The 13,759-nt window shown below is 39.7% G+C and overlaps 2 protein-coding genes across 2 annotated transcripts in view; one reads left to right on the top strand and one right to left on the bottom strand.

Moving 5' to 3' along the window:
• Positions 1 to 505, bottom strand: part of KIF15 (kinesin family member 15) — a gene marked incomplete at its 5' end in the record, with an annotated part of 34,830 nt that extends 34,325 nt beyond the window's left edge. The window contains one exon of the mRNA XM_080340566.1: positions 487 to 505. Within this exon, the coding sequence (XP_080196692.1) occupies positions 487 to 505 (19 nt within the window). The remainder of the gene's footprint in view (positions 1 to 486) is intronic.
• A 477-nt stretch (positions 506 to 982) lies between these two features.
• KIAA1143 lies at positions 983 to 13,526 on the top strand. Its single transcript, XM_080339370.1, has 3 exons — positions 983 to 1,131; positions 3,352 to 3,499; positions 10,319 to 13,526. The coding sequence occupies exons 1-3, from the start codon at positions 1,024 to 1,026 to the stop codon at positions 10,528 to 10,530; spliced, it is 468 nt and encodes a 155-aa protein (XP_080195496.1). The 5' UTR covers positions 983 to 1,023; the 3' UTR covers positions 10,531 to 13,526.
• Positions 13,527 to 13,759: the final 233 nt, after the last annotated feature.

Genomic DNA, 13,759 nt, shown 5'->3' with positions numbered 1-13,759 from the left:
CAAAGGCACTGACCTTCTCATTAACACTCATGCTGCATAAATATCCCGCTGCTGTGCGAGCTTATCTGCTGCGATTCACACAATAACATTTGAGGGACATGCTAACTTTTAATTCAGTTATTTATTCTTCGAATGCGCGAGGTAAACGAGCTGGGACAGGAGAAGCAGCTCATTTTAAAACTGAAGTGAAGCAGCTATTTGCACAACCCGTATCTTAGGAAACGACCGACTCTCAGCTGACTGTTCTTAGCTCCTGTTTTAAAGCGTTCGTAAGGGACTAGTTACAAACATCAAAACTCGATATTTAGAGAAAACGAATCGATAAAGGCCGGGCGGCTGAAAGTAACAGCGGCCATAGCTCCACCGGGCCCTGACTGAGCCGCCCCCGCGCCCGCCCGCTCCCGGCACCGGGCGGGAAACATCCCTCAGCCCCTTCGCAGCCGCAAAAGCCCCGCGGCCGCCTCTCCTCCCCTCCCCTCACCTCACCTCTCATGCCGGGAGCCATGATTCTCACCGGCCCTGCGGACACCGGCGCCTTCCCCCCCACACCGGCCGCCGCTCCAAAATGGCGGAACGTTTGAATTTGGCGCTAAGAGCCGCAGGCGGTGTAGCCCCGCCCCCTCCCCCCCTCCGAAGCCTGAGTGGGCGCGGCCCTCCGCTCTATATCCGCCTCCCCCGCCATTGGCTGAAAGTGCACTCGCCCTCTTCACGTGACGGGGAGAATCATAGAACAGAATCATAAAATCATTTCAGTTGGAAGAGACCCTCAGGATCACCGAGTCCAACCATAACCTAACTCTAGCACTAAACTGTGTCCCTAGGAACCTTGTCTAAACGCCTTTTAAACCCCTTCAGGGATGGTGACTCCAGCACTTCCCCGGGTAGCCTGTTCCGATGCGGAAGTTGCGGAAGCAGGGAGGCGCCTTAGTTCTGTCCCACTAGGGCTGCCGTCCCCTGGTGCCCGCTCAGCCCGGAAGTGCGCGGGGGGAAGGCGGCAGCGCGGCCTGGTCGCGGGTGGCGGCCATGAGCAAAAGGAACCAGGTCTCCTACGTGCGGCCGGCCGAGCCCGCCTTTCTCAGCCGCTTCAAGCGGCAGGTCGGGTATCGGGAGGGGCCCACGGTGGAAACCAAGGTAACGGCCTGGCCCCGCGCTGGGGCAGCGCGGCCTTCCCCGCCCCGGGCTACTGCTGGCTTGTGCCGGGGCCCTGCTTTTCCTTTCCGACCGCCGCGGCCGCTCCAAGGGGCCTCCCCCGGCCTGGTGCCCGCTTCCCGTCCAGGGACCTAAAATGAAACGGGGAGACGGTGGGGAAGCAGCACTTCAGGCTGTGCCTCTATAGGGTAACGGGAAACAGGAGTTACCCGCTTGAAATTAACGGAAACTGTCTCTGTAATTTGTTTTTGCTTCTGTGATGGAAATTCTGCAAGGTTTTTGACATTGTCTCTCACAACATCCTCATAGGCAAGCTCAGGATGGTGAGGTGGATTGAGAACTGGCTGGATGGCAGAGCTCAGAGGGTTGTGATCAATGGTGCGGAGTCTGGTTGGAGGCCTGTAGATACCGCGGTTCCCCAGGGGTCAGTGTTGGGTCCAGTCCTGTTCAACCTGTTAATCAGTGATCTGGATGAAGAGACTGAGTGTACCCCCATCAAGTTTGCTGATTATACCAAACTGAGAGGAAAGGTTGACACATTAGGAGGCTGCACTCCCATCCAGTGAGACCTGGACAGGCTGGGGGACTGGACAGGGAAGAACCTAATGAAGTTTAACAAGGGCAAGTGTAGGGTCCTGCAACTGGAGAGGAATAACCCTAGGCACCAGTACAGGTTGGGGGCAGACCTGCTGGAAAGCAGCATTGCAGAGAAGGACCTGGGACTGCCCTCTTGACTACTGTGCTGCCCAAATGATATGATGAGGGGCAACAGGCACAGACAAGTATAGGAGGTTCCATTTAAACATGAGGAGAAACTTTAATTTGAGGGTGCTGGAATGCTAGAACAGGCTGCCCAGAGAGGCTGTGGAGTCTCCTTCTCTGGAGACATTCAAAGCCCACCTGGACACATTCCTGTGCAATTTGCTCTGGTGAACCTGCTTTAGCAGGTGGTTGGACTAGATGATCTCCAGAGGTCCATTCCAACCCCAGCCACTCTGTGATTGAAAACAAGAACAAAAATTCTAGTGCCTCTCCCTGTCGTTGTTTTTAATAATTGTAGCTGTGGTCATCGTGGCACTCTTTGCAGAGCAGCCAGTGCTGACCTCTTAGTGCCGAAGTGGACAGTGGGGACAAGGTGGGGAAGCAGTAATGATGTCCCAAGTTTAACTGGCCTTACAGAGCCCAGGCAGGAATTAAAAAAAAAAAAAAAAAGTAACAAAATATGTTGGAAAGAAGTTAACATCATCTTAACATAAGTCAGCAGACAAACTCTGGTGTGATGGCCAGGAAAGCAGGACAGGGGCAGTAGGGTTTGAGCCAGCTTGTTAGAAGGCAGCCTTTTCTGAAGGTGTTCTTTTTTTCTATGTTTCCAATGTGCTTTTGTGTGTATTTCCTGCCAACTAAGGTTTTACAGGGTGCCTTAAGAAAGAGGCTTATCATTGTTTGTGACAAGCTGGAATCTGAGATAAAAGTATGCCTTTAGTAAATTTAGTACAAACTGTTTCACTTCCAGAGGAAAATTGCATTTTGTCTATCTATTTTTAACTCAAGTAGATTATAGTAATACTACCTATACTTTTTCTTATAAGATGAAGTTTTCAGTTCCCTAGGAACTGCCAACTTTATTGCCAAACTTTATGTTGTTGCACTGAGGTTTCCATGCCAGCAAGTTTATTTGTGTAAAATTTTATTCAGAATTATTTTTCTGTCTCCGAACACAAGTTTTAGAGAGTGGAAACAAGGACATGGTCTTCCTTGTGTCAGTTATGCTCACAGTGATTTTGTTAGGCAGCTTTAAAAGCAAAGCCACCCTTTCCCTTTGCATTGCTTTGAGAACAGCATAGAAGACTCGAGTTTGGACCCATGCATTTAAGATTTTCTCAGTGTTGCATGAAAAGCAGTGCGTGTATAGTAAAGATGATGAACAAAGGGATTAATTTCTTACTTTCCAGGTTCCTGCTGTTTTGGTCTTTAATTGAAAGAGGCCATACTGTGTTGGGGTTTTGTTTTTTTCCTAGGGGACACAATGTTTCAAGGATAGAACTGTTGTGCGATTTGGACAAAGAGTGTTGAGAGGGCCTGACACTGAGCTGTCTCCTCACTAACTTTACTGTAGAAGTGACACCAAAGAGTACTCGCCCACCCTTAGTTGTTGTCATTTAATGTGGTGATTAGAATTGTTTTTATTTCTCTCTTATCTAGAGGGAGCAGCTTCCACTTGCAGATGATGATAGTGACAACGAAGATGAGCAGCCTCAAGTAGTAACACTGAAAAAAGGGGACTTGACTGCTGAGGAAGCAATGAAAATTAAACAGCAAATCAAAGAGGCCTTAAAGTCAAATGAATCAGGTGAATTTCAGTATACTAATTTCTTGCTTTGTTCAGCCGAAGAGAGGTAACCCATACAAGGGAGCTTGCTATTTACTCAGTTGTTTACTGCTTAACGCTACCTTTGATTAGTTGTTTTGAATTCTTCTGCTAAGTAATTTGGACTTGTGATTCCTAACCTTAAGTTGTTGAGTACATAATCAAGCTGTCTGGCTTTTTTGTAATGTTGTAGTTCTGTGCTTCTTGATGGTGCATGATCCTACCTCCAAATACCACCTTAAATTTTTGTTTTGTTATGGTGTGTGTATCTCTGTCCTAGTACACAGTCTTTTGGCATCACTTGTGATAATTTTTGAACTCATTAGTTCAGTCAAATTTGACAGTGGAGTGGGTGTCTAAAAGGTAGTCATATGAGTTCAATGAAGAAAGTGTCTGGGCAGAATGAGAAAACTCAGGTTAGTGCTTCAGTGGAAAGAATGGCAGGAGTGTAAGCTTGTTAATTTGTTCACTTGACTGACTGGTCCAGCCCCAGTACGTGTTGTGACTTGCAAATAAATTAAGCAAAACTGATTGGATTAGTTGAAAATAACAGATGATACAATAGTGCCAATAAGCAGCAAGGTATAGAAAAGAAGTGTTTATTTGCTACAAAGAATTAGGAGGCTTTACCTTACTTAACATTCAAGAATAGAGATACAGAAGTGGTGTGGGAGAGGTTGCTGCAGTTAGACAATAAAGACATAAAACTACACTTGGTGAATACAGTTAAGAAATTCTGCCAGTGTTCATCATTCAGGTATGGTTGACATAAATGCTTTGAGAGTCCAAAGCCTTCCATCATCACACAGGGTGTGATGAAAAGTAACTTTACTTTTATTTTTTGCTGACAGACTTGATGGATTAAACATAGATAGCACAGTCTCTAGTGGACATATCTTTATAATTAAGAATAAAGAACTGAAACCTCAGAAGTATAAAATCAAAAGGTAATTCATAGAACTTGTGGAACTTTTCCTCCTTTTGCCATTGTGGCTGTTTACAAAGGCTGTAAATTGAGTTTAGAGCAGATTAAGAGTCTAGCACGTGACTATCAATATAGCATCCTTAGCTTCTAGCTTCTGTCTTTTTCTGCTGTTTGTATTGGAAAATTCAGGTTTGTGTTGTCCCTATGTAGAAGTATGTTTTAAAATTTAAATGGTAGAAATGGTATAAACGTAGAAGTCAAATAACAGTAGTGGGAGAAAACACATTGAGAATCTTAAAGTTTTGAAAAGCAGATTGTTGAAAAAGTCTTAATTTTTATAATGTAGATTAGCTTGAAACTACTTAAATCTACATTTTATTTGTTTTTGCAGGTATGTATAGATTTTTTGTGTGTAACCAGGTGGAGAACTGAGAGCTGTGTTTACAGAATTTTAGTTCTCTGAGAAAATGTGTTCAGGTTCCCACTTACTTCCTCATCTGTTGTTATTGAAGCCCAAGCATGTGCAATTTCTAAAGTTGTCACGTGATTTCTTTTCAAAACTGGAATCACCCTCTTGGTATTGGGACAAATTTCAACCTGTTGGGTTGAACAGCATGATTCTTTCTGAGCATTCATTTCGTTTTCATATAAGCAACTTGAATTTTGCATGATCACGGTAGGAGGAAAAGTGATTTTGTAAGGTTGGGCAAAAAGAAGTAATTATCTATGAGAATCTATTGAGGTGGAGTCCATGCTGTGAAAAAAGGTCCAAAAGAGCTAGGAGCCGAATACACAGTATGAAATGGAAATGTATTTGAATATAGTAACTGAACTTCTTTGGTGGAAAAAGACATTCCTAAGACACAATTGTATGTAGTGAGGATAGTAGTATTGAGTTCCTGTGGGACTTGGGTACCCCTGCTTATTACCCCTTCAGCCCCTGAGTAATAACTTGCATTTGAGGGAAAAGTCCACAGTAGTAGGCAAGAGTGTTGAATCACTGTACTCTGGGGACTGCTGCTCTCTCTGCTCCGTTTTTGTGTAAACATTCATGTGCCTTTGCTGTTAATATGAGGTCTCAGCTTCATTTTCCTTAGTTTGGCTTATGGGAATAAACAGGGTAAGTGCTCCTATGTTCCTCTGCTATGGAGAGGACCCAGTGTGAAATTTTCAATTAAAGTGTTGGTGACTGTGCTACAGCTTGCTGAAGGCTTCTTTTGAGTCTTGTCCATCTTTGTACTGTCAGTTTGACTTCTAGATTTAGATTCTCATTTCTAATCAGAAGCAGGTATTCAGACAGATCTTTACTTCCAGTTTAATAAAGAGAATTTTGAATAATGTGTTAATTTCCCCCCCTTTTTTTTTTGACAATTGTCAATTCTGAAAATGGGAAATATAAATAAAGTTTGATGCTGCGATTTGATTACCTTTCTTGTTGGTTTTATCTCAGAGTTGAAAGTGAAATTGACGGGTACTAGACCATAATGTATAGCCCCAAATCACATAATGAGTGAAATTATGTTAAGCTGAAAAGGTAACAGGGAAGTAAATTTCCCAACTGATAATCTTCCTTTTCACCATGTTGAAATCAATCTTGAGGCGCTTTAGTAGTTTGTAAGTGATGGGCTGCTAACTATATGTTGTGAACAGAAACTGTTACTTTTTCAAAACATAGTAAGCACTCAGCACAGAGGTTCTGCCCTCTCCTCTTTTATAGCTGTAGTGATTGTCTGCATTTGAATGTCCTTGTCTTCAGGCTTTGGTTCGGGTTATTAGTCTATGATTTTCCGTATCTCATTTACATTCTTTCTCCTTTGTTTTCTCCTACAACCAGTTTGACACAGCTATGCTTTTAATTTTTTTTTTTTTATTTTTTTGATTTCAGGTGCCAGCAGTTCCTGTGAATTGCATTTTCTTTTACAGATGAATAACACTTTTGCATTCATTTGGCAAAAAAAGCGCTGATTAATGTTGTAGCTGCACTTAGTTGCATCCTAGGGCAGAAATTTAGTGAAGCTTATACATTGGCTTTTGCAAGTGTAGTCAAAGGGATTTTTTTTCTAGGACTGAACCTTTCCTATATGAGAAAATGCCCTTCCATATTGGAAGATTTTTATTCATGGAGGACTGACTTACAGGCTTTTTCAGAAGAGTAATTTTTTGATCAACAGTCATTTTGCCTAATATTGTTATGCAGTATTTTATAAATCATTACTGTTCGTTCAGAGACAAAGAATGGTCTTATGAGAAATTAAATTTGCACAAAAGATGGCAATTACTGCAAGATACTTTATCCCAGCATTCATTATAGTCTATGGAATTGATTTTCTACTGCTTTTCTAGTTGATCTGGCCTCTGGGACACTCTGATACATGCAGATGACCAGATTTGGCAGGAAGTGTCCTTGCTCATTCAAAGTATTTTAATATCCAGAAAAAAGGCCTTTTTATCTTCATGATACCAGTGTTTTGAATTCCTGCAGTAAACGCTTGCAACGGTGTGCATAGAAATGGGTGGCCAGAAAGCATTAGAAGGAGCACCTGAAACGGTTGACCTGAACCTTAGAAAGCATGAAGAAATTTGCCGGGTTATCATAAATTTTTCCCAACCTTTACCACTGAATAGAAATACATCCTGAAATACTGTTTGTGCTGCTCCTCCTGCTGTTCCTGCCAGTTTAGTGGCGTTGATGTTGTCTGTTGTTGCCTCATTGACCCGTGCAGGCAGAAACTGCTGAAAAATGGTGCTGCTAACTACACAAATGGCTACTAAATAAAAAAATACCGTAAACTGAAGAGCAGTGTTTATTTTTCAGACTCTCTTTTCTACTTCTTTTGTAATATATAGCTTGCAATTAAAAAAGAATAAACCAAATCTGAATTTGTGGCTTCTTAAATTGGTGTCACTTGCAAAGTGAGTTTTCAGCTCAACATCTGGTTGTGCACCTCTTATTCAACCAGTGTAAAGGCAGCAATGATTAGAACAATCAGAATTTGAACTGCTAGTATAGTTCTTTGACTCTCTTATCAGAAATGGGTTTTATTATTCCTCCTGTAGTGCTTTTATGTTGGTTGTATTTTACTTTGTGTGTTTCCGTGTGTTTATCAGGAATTCTACTTTCCCTAGTTTGTAATACTGATACAGTCTTTTATCAGAACTTGTTTTAAAAACTTCGAACGCTGAGGTTGTTTCTTCAGTATCTTCTTTGCACTGCTTAATACAAGTCTGCTTTTAGAGGTCATCAATAAAATAAACAGCTGATACGTAAGAGTCTGGTAAAATTAGAAATTATGAGGTGAAGTTTTTACCAGCTGGAAAAGACAGTCATAACAAATCAACACAGATTTCTTGAGCTGCTGCATCAAATTCTTTCAAAAAGGGTTAGTCTGTCCTCCCTCTTCCCACAAGTTCCTCAGGTAAGGCAAGGTCTGCTGTGTTTCTTCATCTGCTTCACTCTTTGTCAAGCACTGCCAGCACCTCATAGCTGCCTGAATTTGGCCTGGGCTTCCTGTTGAAAGGAATGTCCTTGAGCATATAATGAAATTTTGACAGTGTTTAACCAGGCTAAGAGCTAAAATCTTTTTTCGTTTGATGCAGTGATCTGCAAATTGCGTTGAGGCCCTGAAGGTCAGAGCTAAGCCAGTTGTCATTTTGGTGGAGGTTTTGAGTTTTGCTTGGTTTATGCACTTTGCTTATTAAGAGTTTAAATTTGTATTTCAAAGATACCTATCAGTATCTCCATCTGGTAGACAAGATGAAATAATTTTGTGCAGTTCACAGTGTGGACAGCAGGAAACTTGGGGGTAAAATGAAAATTTCTGACTTCCATTTTTACGTGGAATATGAGTACATAGTTGTTTATCTGATTTATTTTGTAGATATACGTTCATTAGGTTTTTAGGGGTTTGGTTTTTCAATTTACCGTGCTAAGAATATGTAGTAATTGCTCTTTAAAAGAGTGTCCAGTGAGATTTTTTTGATGCTCCTTGTGCTTATGCTGGTTGCCTTGAAGTCCTATTTCCACAGCTGTACTGATGCTGTCTACAGTTTGTGTGCTGACTGGCTCAAGTATATAGACAGCTGGGTCTGCTTGTAAGTGAAATTTTTTATAGATGCCTTTTTTTTTTTCCAGAATTTGGCTTATATCATGTGCCTTGGATCTTGTTTAAGTTAGAAGATCTGGGTTTCCAAAATAAACCTTGTAGTTAAACAACAATTAGTAAGGGGAATTATATTAACTTCAGAGCCTAAAAATGGAGGCAGTTATGTGGAAAAATACTTTGAAATTTGAGTTTTTAATTCAGCTTCTGAGAAAAATGGTACATAGTGCATTTTGATTGGTTGGGTGTGATATGTTTTCAGAAATAGTTATTTTTCTCTGCCAGAATTTCTCATAGGCACTTCCTAAGCTTCTGTATCCCATGTACAGCATCTAACCACCTCAGCTTTCCATGCAGAAATCACAACTGATCCACTGACAAGTATGCTTATCAGATATACAGTTTAATATTGCTGGTAGTTTATTCTAACCATAATGCTTTTCTGATGTACCAGTACTGCAATATTTTCCCAAAACCTGGTTAGTTATTTTCTGCATAGTAGTATTCTATCATAACTACTGCACAAGTATGCTTTTTGTAGAAGTCATTGACAGAATTGGTGCTTACTTTTTTTAAGCCTGATTTCTTCTTAAAAATGGTCTATGAAACTTAAAGAGTAATAAGTGAAGTTTCCTAATGAGATTGATGGGCTTAATTTGTACCACACAACCCTTAAGACACCAGATGTATAATAATACTTGTATTGTTTGGAGTATGCACTGAAGAGTGTTTCAACCAGCCCTGTGCATGATAACACTAAAATGTTAGTTTTCTGCCATAATGCATATGAATTGAGGAAAGAATTCCTGCTAAAGACAAAAGATATTTATTTGCTATAATTAAATAGCGCATAATCTTGTCAAACTCATGTATATTGTTAGGAAATTTCAGTTGAATAATGAATTTCACAAAAGTACTTCAGGAAAAATATCTTGTGCAGAACCTATGGTTCTTTAACATCCTGTCACATATAAATTATAATAATTGCAAACTACCAAAACATGAGCCTTTGTGTCTGATTCGTGACTTTACAGTTACACTCTTTTTTTTCCAGAAATATTGTCTTGATGCTGTTTCTTGTGCAACAGCCTATCCTCCTCTGCCTGATAATCCTGGAACAGACTTACCTTGTTTTTAAAATTGTTATTTGCTCTATTACAAGCAGAGGAGCAGGATTAGTCAGTTGCAATAGTTTTGTTATTTTTGCAAATACAAAAAAACCCTACAACTTTCATTCTATATGATAATAAAAGGCAGGTTTATGGCTGTGTTATATTTTTAGCTGTCTCAGCAGGATAGGGTGTATTAGAAGAAAAAGAAAAGCTTTGTCTTGTATATGTGCCATTTTGTTCTTTAGAGAGGTACCATAATTCTGAAATAAGTGCATTTGTTGTCATGGATTTTACAAATGGTGAAGTGGAATTAGAAGATTCTGTAAAGTTGTCCTCTCCATTTTGATAAGTGGATGTGGCTGGATTGTGTGGGAAAAGCTCTATTGCTCACAGTCTCTTCTAGGTAAAAGCTCTGGTTAGTGAGAACCCATTTCTAGCAGGAACTGCAAGAGAACTGTCTTCAAGGGCTGGTTGCCGTGGAACAGATGTGTGTGCATGAAGGACATTCATTGATACAGGCTTTGTAGCTGAAAAGTACATTTTCATGGTTGTTGTATTCTATTGGAGGTCTCGCTGATCTTGTTTCTGTGGAAAAAGACAATAGTGAAGGTCTGTATGTGTGTGTGAACATGTGCAGATGAGTTTTGATTTTACTCTGTTATAGATGGGGAACCAGAACCTGCTGATGGAAAAATTATGTTCAAGAAACCAGCCAAACGTTCATCAGAGAAAGTTTTGGACTTCAATGTAAGTTCAAGCAAGAAGATGAAAGAGGCAAAGAAAACTAGGAGAGAAGCAACTACTTCTCCGAGTACAGCTAAGCAAATAAAAAACAGCAGTCTTCTCTCATTTGATGATGAGGAAAATGATGATTAGGTGTTATATTTTTTTCTATTGTACTTATCCTTCTATGGATGTAAGATTGAGTGTTTTCCTAGAAATTTAAGCATGGTGTCCGAGTCTTTTCTTAGTTAGTTATAGTCCAGCTACAGGAACTTAGTATAGAACTAGCAAGACATAAGTCTTTGCAGTTCAGATAGAACTGTGTGAATAGCATGTCATGTATTTATTTTAAAAGACAATTTAACCATGTATGTAAAAGTTATTTGAGGTCGCAGATTAGTAGCAAAATATACCTGTACATATTCAGCTTATATAAATTTTCAATCAATACATTTTAAAATGTCCTCCATTACTAAAAATGTATTTCCTCTCTATTTACTGGCCTAAGTTGGCAGTTGTGTGTTTTTTACCTGTTATTGTTGGCTTGACATTCAAAAGAGAGAGACTTCATTGCTGTGCAACAGGCTGAACTTTTCTGTCTCATAGCTTAACACAAGTTTGCACTAACATTGGCATGTGTGATTTGGCAGATCAGCTCTATGCAGAGCCCTAACAGTAAAGAAGCCTGCACTTGCTACAGTTATGTGATCTTAATCCTGTGAATGTAATCTAAAAAGTATCAAATTCATTTGAATTGTTTGTGCTAACAAGATTTAAAAAAAAAATATAAAAATTGTGGTTGATTGTATCAACTAATGCAAAAGAAAGATGCCTAAACCCTTGGAGATTGTTCAGTTTTGTTATCACACTGATGGAGTTTGTGGTTTGATGGTGGGGTTGTTTTTAAGTATATATTTGTTCCAATTGGCTACATATGTGTTCCTAATTATTTGGGATATCAAACATCTTATTTAAAAAAAATCAGTTTAATCTTTAAGCTGTGGAAAAGTGTTATTTTCTCCAAATAGGAAACTGTAAACAGGAAATTTAAGTCAAGAAATGTTATAGCTGTGATACAAAGTTTTAAAATTTTTCAGTGACCCATGTACAGTACACTGAAAGTCACCATTTCTGTACCATTTATGTAACAGGATGTGCTGACATTCAAAATAACACTGTGAGCTGATGGAATTGGGGAGAACAAGGTGGTAGAAGTGGGACTAGTAGCTTTGAAATGACGTGGAAGCATGGGCTATTCTGTAACCATATTTAAGCACGACCTGACACTGCTGCAGAATTATAGGGTACAAGGCAAGGAAACCAGTTCTGCTGCTGCGTGACAGGACATTCAAAATTATTTGGGCTGTAAAGCTTCATTGAGGAGCAAATTAGAAGTTGCTGTGTGAAACGGCTGGTTTTAGTTTGTTAATCTGGTATTAAACAATAAATTATGTTTTCTATAAGTGGCCTAGAGATATTTTAATGAAAATTTCAATGCATAAAATGGGATTTTCTGTCACCCAATGATGAAGCCTCTTATGACTGCTACCTGTCTCTGTACATACCAGCTTCCTGGAGCATAAGATCAGATGCAAGTCTGCATACTATTTCACACTAATTCTGTGAGTGCATGTTACCCTGATTTTCAAAATGAATCGATCTGTTGTCCTTTCAGAAAATTAAAACCAGACCTATAAATGCATATTTAAGTCTTCCTATAGCACCAGTCTGATACTACAACTGCCAGCGAGGTGCAGTGTGACAACCTGATTATTCCCATGAGGTCATGTTACATTTGTAAATATTAATACATAATTTGTATGGATTTTGCATATCTAAAGAAGAAAACCAAACGTAGGAAAAAGAAATACAGAATCAAAGGTTCCCAGGAATTGCTCTTTTGGTTTATTTTATATACTACAAACTTGTTTGAATCTATTTTATATATATATATATATATATATATATATACACACATACCCCTGTGAGAAATCTTATAGCATTACAGTATACTGAAGGAATATTTGGACATATTTCAACAACTGCCTAAATACTCTTGACTTGCTCAGACTCATCTGAAAGAATGAATTAACCATCGACTGCTTACTTCAACTTTTCTGGTTCTGTTCATCAGCACAAAAATATACTTACATTTTTCTTGCACAGCCGGAAAGCTTTTCACTTAAGCTGCAAGGCAGTTTAGGAGACGTGGCTATAAAGAGATAAATGTTTGCCAAGGATCAGAGGGAACTTGGATTTACCTTAAAATTAGAAGGGGCCTCCCAAATATGCAGCTGATTTGGCATGTTCAAAATAAGATTGAGGTCTTGTTTGAATGTGGTTATTAACTGCATTTAAACAAAAATTTCTGTCTCTAGTGAAAGACTTGTGAGACTAAAGTCCAGTAAAAAGAGGGTTACCTCAAAATATTGTTTGCAGTACTTTTGCTTAATCATGCTCCTTGCCTTGCAACTTCATGACAGATGTCTGCAATGCAAGTAGATTAATTGGATTTACATGGAAATAATACAATGACAGGCATGTTGTTCATCAGGCAACACAGCAGGGCAATGAGAGGTGAATACGAAACACAGTTTATTTCCTTGATTCTGACTCCAATTCATAGTGCTCTGACCAGTAGGAGACCTTTGTATTCATTGTATTTCACTCCCACTTCACCTAACAATAACTAATTGGATATATTTATTAAGAGGTGTGAGTGATGCACAAAAGCATTTTAGTCAAGTAGTCATGTGAAAATTCAGTGTTCTTAGTGTGAAACACCAGGAAAATTACACACTCCATCAACTCCCTGTGAAACCTGTGACTAAAGGGAACAATTACTTGTTCATTTAGGAAAGAAACGTGCAACTGTCTTAAGCAATCACCTGCCTTAAGCAATGGGCCATGGAAAAAAATAATCATCACAAGAACTTTCTAATAGAAGGGAACCCAAAGTGCGTACATGGATCTTTGGGCTAGAGCTGGAATGGACAGTTGTCCTGGCTTTTTCTTTCTCCCTGCACTCCCCCCCCCCCCCAGTAATTTTCCCCTCCTTTAGTGGGGAATGTATATGTATTTTTTTCTGGTGGAGCTTCCTCAGCTGAGCGTGAGAGAAGCACCGTGGAGGAGCAACGTGAAAGTAGCTGAGGCTGGTTACCTAATATAGGAATCTTGTACAGTGTTTATTAATAAAACCTTTGATATTTCCAAGCTTGTGAAGACTCCAAAACATTTATTTCTGGTGGTGTTAGTTCTTGCTCTTCTCAGCTGAGCAGTCAGCTGGAAAAAACGTGGTGAACTGTAGTAGCATGGATGCTTATAGTGGAGGCTTTTTATGTTGCAAAGGTGCTTGAATGTCACTGGGAAAGGTGAGATGCTC

This window comes from Nesoenas mayeri, assembly GCF_963082525.1.
Source record: "Nesoenas mayeri genome assembly, chromosome: 2".
NCBI classification, from domain to species: Eukaryota; Metazoa; Chordata; class Aves; order Columbiformes; family Columbidae; genus Nesoenas; species Nesoenas mayeri.
The sequence above is the reverse complement of the archived record's forward strand: the minus strand, read 5'-3'. Positions and strand labels throughout refer to the sequence as shown.

Bases quoted from the DNA above. Each gene is read 5' to 3' on its own strand.
- KIAA1143 (XM_080339370.1), top strand. From the start codon at position 1,024: ATGAGCAAAAGGAACCAGGTCTCCTACGTGCGGCCGGCCGAGCCCGCC. The intron at 1,132-3,351 runs GTAACGGCCTGG...TCTCTTATCTAG, and splicing joins GGCCCACGGTGGAAACCAAG to AGGGAGCAGCTTCCACTTGC. The intron at 3,500-10,318 runs GTGAATTTCAGT...ACTCTGTTATAG, and splicing joins CTTAAAGTCAAATGAATCAG to ATGGGGAACCAGAACCTGCT.